General features: G+C 31.6%; 1 protein-coding gene across 1 annotated transcript; it reads right to left on the bottom strand.

The window, feature by feature from the left end:
• Positions 1-1,170: 1,170 nt before the first annotated feature.
• LOC143084274 (uncharacterized) lies at positions 1,171-4,323 on the bottom strand. Its single transcript, XM_076260683.1, has 3 exons — positions 4,221-4,323; positions 3,481-3,544; positions 1,171-2,904 (listed from the first exon to the last, which is right to left on the bottom strand). Exon 3 carries the CDS (start codon positions 2,887-2,889, stop codon positions 1,171-1,173), a length of 1,719 nt encoding a protein of 572 aa, XP_076116798.1. The 5' UTR covers positions 2,890-2,904; positions 3,481-3,544; positions 4,221-4,323.
• Positions 4,324-7,096: the final 2,773 nt, after the last annotated feature.

The following is a 7,096-nucleotide window of genomic DNA, read 5'->3' as shown; positions in this document are numbered from 1 at the left end:
TTATCATAACAAGTGACAGGTCAAATTTGATTTTCACGATTTTAGCTTTTCTCCTTGTTCAGTTAAAACCCTTTCCCTAGAATAACATTTGATGAAATACTAGATTTTTGTTCAAAAGGAAATTTACTATTTTTTATTTAACTTTCATTAGAATTTTTGATGAGATGCTTACTATTTTTTCATACATTTCAACCGTTTTATTTCATTAACTGTAAATATACCTTTGAATTCCCCTATCACACTGAAAACATAGACAACAGCAAAAGAAGGCGTGACACCGGGTTCCGCGGAAACTTTATGAATTTATTTTAGACTTTTGTATATTCGTCCTCTTTGGATAGCATTATAAAGTCTTTTTTACATTTTGAAAAAAGTCATAATTTTTCTTCTGTTCTAATCAATTGATTGACAAGGGGTCTTTGTCAGATTTGCAACGTTCCATTCATTATAGGTACGTAAAATAACACTACAATTTCTTGAAGATATCTTACTTTTAGAAGACAGTCACAATGAGATATATTCTAAATTTGTTAATAGTAGTTCACAAAAAAGTCATCATTTATTGTTTGATTAACCTTTTTAATGCAGCAAATAGTTCTGCACTGAGGTTCTGCATGTCTAACGTGTTACCTGATGGAGGATTAAATAATCATACAATAGGAGAACATATTAACATGAAACCTTTTTGTTGGTTTGAAGTTGTAAGGCTTGTTCTAGTGTCCTCCAAAAATGTCAGACACAATTGTAATCTATTAAAAATCAGTAATGTTTTATAATTGTATTTTAAAGTTCATTGCATTACGGATTCTGTCTTCATGTGGTATACTTCACAACTCGTTTTGTTGGGGAAATGACTCACAAATAGCTCCAACTAAAGTCATATAAGTATCAAAACCGATCAGACACCGATTCAAAAAAGGTATTTTGGTGACCTTCTGCTGTTTGTTTTTTTCTATGGTCGGGTTGTTGTTTCTCTGACACATTCCCCATTTCTATTCTCAATTTTATCAAAATAAAGAAAAAAACAATCCATGAACACAACACACTTACGATTTTTTGGTTTCTCAGTCGGTTGATACGACCGACTTTTGAAGAAAGCAATTAAAAAAGTTGTCTACATGTCTTATGAAAAAGACACCAATGTTTTTGTTCATAATAAGCTGTTTTTTTTTAATCTATAATTTTAAATAGACATGCGTCCATTTCAGCATCTGTGACAAGAAGCTGGTTCCTTAGCTTATCAATGGAAATTGCAAATGGTTTTCTCAGTCCCTGTACTTGATTAAGTATTTCTTTATATTCTCCACCCGGAGTAATGACGAGAACATTACATGATACACCACCAACGACGAAAACATTTCCTTTATCGTCTACAGTAATACCAAGAGGCTCTCTTAAAACCTTCTCATTACTAAACTCCCATAGACGTGTTCCATCGTATAAACAACAAGTAGCTTTGTTTTTTTCCAAATTGGTAAAATAAATTTTGTCAGCATGTGTTGAAACGTACGAAAACGCAGGTAACACCGTGTTCGGCACCGTAGTGATACTGTAGTCTGTACATGATACTACATTTATATCTTTGCCTTGTACACAACAGATCAATGATTTACCGTCATAGGTAATGCCAAAGGGACAATAAGTTAGGTCGATGAACTTTATTTCTTTTCTACTGATAAGATCAATAACACGGATACCATTGCGCTGTCCAAATACGTATGGGTTGCCAGTAGTAACTGCCACTGTATCATCATTAATTAATTCTACATCAAAGGCACCATACAAACGAAGCGGTGTCGACAGTTGAATGGTATATTCACGTTTACCTTGGCCGTTTATTACTTCTAGCTTTTCATTGGAATAGTAGGTATCGGTGAAAATGAACAAACCGTTTTGTGTTATCGAACATCCATGGGGCAATTTACATTCTGTTGCCAATTTCTTGTTGAGTTCCACTACAATGGTGTTAATTGAATGTCTTCTGTTGAGTGCTGTTATCTGAGCTTGTCTAGTCTTCTTGCTAGAAATATTTATGCAAGCAAATGGACCTTTTTCAATTGTGATTGAACCAAATGCCTTTATCGATGTAAGTATACCCGATACCTTTTCATTTACTGCCAATTGTATATCAATTTTTTCCAGGCTTTTATTTGCAATCATTGACTTGAGACGACTTTCATTATCAGTAAGCTTCGACTGAATTTCCCTCATACCAAGGAAAGTTTGGAGATCTGAGGCATATTTGGTTATGTTCACGAATTCTGTGCTGCAGAGGTTAATCTCATGTTCTTGATCTTTAAGAGAAGAAACAATTGATTGGATGCGACAGCTATGATCTTCATATATTTGTTCCAGTTCTTTTATAGCAGATTCTTTAAGTTTGTCGATATGTTGGTTTACCTGTGTTTTTATCTGATCAATTTCCATTGTAATTTTCTTCTTCTGATTTTGAATCGACTTTATGTTATTCTCTCTATCGTCTCGAATTCGCGTAATGTGTTCGAGTACATCTTTCAAACTTTGTTCTAAATCTCGAAAGAGCTCTGAACATTTGACCTCGCTGATTATGTCCTCTAGAGAAATGACATCACAGCATTTTCCATGTTCCTTTATGCACTTGTAACAGATTGGACACTCGTGTGTCATACAATATTGTTGGTACTTTTCATTGTGATATATGCAGAACTGTTGTATATCGGTTACAAAGGTTGGTAAGGATTGATATTGTGATATAGAAATGGTTTTGTGACTCCGTGTTGCTCTTGATAAACCGTGATGTTCTATACAGTCAGAACACAGTGCCTCATCACATTCTGGACACCAATGTTTGGAAGATGATGTAATGTGCCGAAGATCACAAATCGAACAAACTGATGTATTTGTTGCCATTGAGGTCGGAAGTTTCTGTATAAATAAGGATATGGTTTTCTCCTTTTTAAATCTGAATCAAGTATAATGGGATAGGGAAAGTAATACACAATCAATACATTTTACATGCTTTTTACTATGACATGTACGATAAAACGTTTTTTAACCAATAAAATAACTCAATTGATATTGAGAAATATGGCCCTAATTTTGTTCGGAACAGGGACTATTTGTTATGTGAATGTCTTTTGTGAATTTTTATATTACCCTTTGGGCTAATTTCGATCGTTAGTAGTAATTATTCATCTAAAATTGGTTTGTTTTGTAAATTTTAGCATACATGGTAAATTGATCTTTGGATTATGGTTTCACACATTTGAAAAGTAAAATAGCAAAAAAAAAACTCTGAAAAAAAAAAAATGCTTATCAATTGCAAAATCAAAAGCTAAAACACATCATAAGAATGGAACAAATATTGTTGATTTTGTACATACATTTCCTGACGTAGTAAAATTGTGGATTAAACCTGATCTTATACCTGGCCTTACTTTTGATCATACCGTTTTTGCTATTTTCTACATTAAAACTATGTATTTAGCAAAATGTAAGTACCTGTTGTTTCTTCTTGATTCTGTTTTGTCACACTATTGAACGGCTTGAAATCAAATCTTTCCAACTAAAATCAAAAAGAAATTTATCATTGTCATTGTAATAACAGTAAGGTACAAAAATGCAGAGCTGCAACATATAGTAGTGAATATTCTATCAATGACCACTTAGTTTATTTATGTTATTGCTTTTCTAGTTCTATTACAGCAGGTTAAAATATTCTCCGTTTTTCAAAAGATTTATAAATTTGTAAACAGCAATTTCAATGAAGATATATCTTTATATGTAAACTCTTCCATTGTTGATTCATCGATAACCCTAACATAAACATGATTGATTCATTCATTCCACTGAATATTTGCAAATAATTTCATTCAACAACCGAGATCACTACGGCCATATCGATGTAGGGTTTGTGTTTTGCAGACTTTTTTTTGTATGGTGTGCAAAGTCGACTTATACATGTTATACGTCTGTCTGTTCAACGTCATTAATTTTTCTTTTTATTCCCCTGTCCCCTGATATCTTGTGCGTCATTTCTTTATTGTCTATATGTGAATGTACTATCTATACAATTGCGCACATCTTTTAACAAAGAGGCTGATACTTAATATTTAATCTAGATATAAATTTTCATTCCAATGTTTGTCAATTTAATATATATCTTTATTTATCAAACAATAAACAATTAAATCATCATGATCATGTAAAAATAATATTAAATACACAAATTAAACACTTACATCTGATTAACGAAGGAACAATAATGTGATACAACAAAGATGTTTCACTGAAAGCCAAAAAATTAATAACATACAACCAGAAGTCTTCAAATGAACCAGGAAGTATATTCATTTATGATCGATGACGTGGCAATGTAATAGTTTGAACAACTATTAGCTTTGTTAAAAAGCTGTCTGTTCTTAAAATAAAGGTGTTGAACATTGCCCATATAAATAAAATAAACAGTATTTTTTTCTAACTTTCATAGTTTGAAAAAAAGATCGAAATCAAACTTCTTATTCTGTTCAATAAATACCGAATTATAAAGGGTTAATACAATGTTTTTTGTTTACGTTATTGACTCGACTTTTAAAATTTAAGGTAGATAGGGTGTCTTCTTCCATTTTGGATTTGGAAATACAAAAAAAAAAGTTTTGGTCTTTAATAGCATGAGAGTAGTAGGAAGTTCATGTGAATGAACTCTCATTTCAATATAGAAATTGACATGTTTTATCATATTTATGGTTGTATTTTACAAAAAACAGAAAATTTTGTTTGATTAAATTTTTTCCAACTTTGCCACATTACAACACAACTGCAAGTGTGTATAATTCAGATAAAGGTACTTTTACAATAGAATGTGATAGGAATTCACCTATTTAATTATGTAGCAAGAAAACGGATCCAGTGATCTCATTTTTCTTTTTCTTAACTGAAAGCATACTATGAAAGCTATCTTCTTATAAATTATCTCAAAATTATATGGTGTAGTTTACGCTTTATTGCAGAAAATTGGGTTTTCCATGCATAATCTATACAAAAACTGTCAATTTTGAACACTGTAGGGCGTGAAAAAAAGCGCCGTGACCCATTCTTTTTATTATTATTTTTAAAAAGTATGACATTAACTATATTTTGGTAATTTTCAAAAAAAATCTATGGATTATAATTAAGACACCCCATCTACCATCATGTGTATATCCATTCATCTTATTTTAGTATTTGTTGTTAAGAATGACGTCTTAAGTTATATATTTTACGAAATATTAAGGGTGTATCAGTCATGGCTAACTATAAGCGATTTCATATAATTATAAAATAAATTTGAATGGCTCACTTAAAACCATATTCTTTCTTTAGCGTTTGTTTGCATTGATTTTCACCAGAAGAAATTACATAACATGAGTTTTACCCATCTGGTATTGAAAAACAGCTACCGTTAATGGCTATTATATGTTCCTATATTAACACTCAGAAGCAACACACAAAAATATGTCACAAACACACAGCCGCATATCCCAAAAATTAAAAAAATGTTTTCTGTAGAATTGACCAAATGATGTAGAATTTAACAGCTTTAGCTCAACATACACACTACTGTCACGGAATAGAAGTTCCTTCATAATGTAAGTTCCAAATGGAAAAAATATTCTTGAATATTACTTCCACAGGAATAAATGTTACAGTAGATGTTCCTAACGGAATAAATAGTATAGAATATTTGTTCCATCAGGTACAGGTATTATGACATTGTTTATAATAAAGTTTCCACTGGAACTTCTGTAAGGTGGAAGAAATATACGTTGACACTACAACACTGGGAAAAACTCATACCGCATAGTCAGCTGAAAAAAACATGAACATCAAAAATGATAGTCTGAATAATGTACAAAACAGTGAACGAAAAGCAAATATAATACAAAGTATCAAAGGGCGACCCTGTAATCAAGAAACGTTATATCAAAAGGTAAAAAAATACCATATGTTCCTTTATAACAAGATCGTGAGAGATAAACAGTCTGAAGGGTAGAAGACCATAGCTGACTTGATTTTTCTTAATGTGATAACGGAAATTAACAACTTACTGGAGATTATTTGAAACCATGAATTCAGCATATACCTTGGATCTCAGAATTGTATCCAATTTTCAATCATTATTCAAGGGGAATGTTTGTACCTTAATAGCTACATATGACTAAATATTGTACATTTATACATTTTTCATTGTTCAACATTAAATTGTTTTACCGTTTAGGCCTGTTTAATATATGTCAAAACAATAATGTTCTTACTCATTGAAGAATCGAATAATAGATAACAATTATTTAGCTAAATGTAGCATAGAGCGGTGCCACACTTTCACTTCAAAAAGTTAGGATCGTTATATAATGGATGTCAGTAAAAGGTATCAATTTAATAGAAAATACAATTCATATCAAGTTTTGGCTGCCAGGTTTGACCTAAAATACTACTAAGTTATAAATAAGCCTTCATTTAAGCCGTAACAAATCTGATAAATATTACTTTAAAACACACTAACAATAGGAATATGCAATTCAAACAGTTTTCTGATATATTTTGTTAATTGATGGCAATGCGATAAAAATACGCAACGTTTTGGTCACTTGTCACAAGAAGCTGTTTCTGTATCTTGTCAAGGAAAATTGCAGCTGGTACTCTGAGACCATCTTCCTTGTTTAGTATATGTTTAGTATATTTCCCATTAGCGGATATGACAAGAACATTACACGAATCCCGACCAACAACGAAAACATGTTCCTTGTCGTCTACCGTAATTCAACATGGTGTTTTTAAAAGATTTTCATCCTTAAACTCCAATACCGGTGTCCCATTGTATAAACAGCAAGATACTGTGTGTTTATTCGGATTGGTAAAGAAAAATTTTGCAAGCATATGTTGAGACCTAAGAAAACCAAGGTACGACAGTGATTATACTGTAATCTATACTTGATATCATAGGTAAGTCTCTGTCTTCAACACGACAGATCAATGATATACGATCAAAAGTTATACCATAGGTATGGTTAGGTAGGTCTATAAACTTTATTACATTTCTCTTAGTAAGATTAACAATGCTGATTCCATGACTTTTTCC

This window comes from Mytilus galloprovincialis, chromosome 7, assembly GCF_965363235.1.
Source record: "Mytilus galloprovincialis chromosome 7, xbMytGall1.hap1.1, whole genome shotgun sequence".
NCBI classification, from domain to species: Eukaryota; Metazoa; Mollusca; class Bivalvia; order Mytilida; family Mytilidae; genus Mytilus; species Mytilus galloprovincialis.
This window is presented reverse-complemented; position numbering and strand designations above follow the sequence as displayed.

What these genes read in the sequence shown, in the direction of transcription:
- LOC143084274 (XM_076260683.1), bottom strand. Translation starts at nt 2,889, where the DNA reads ATGGCAACAAATACATCAGTTTGTTCGATTTGTGATCTTCGGCACATT.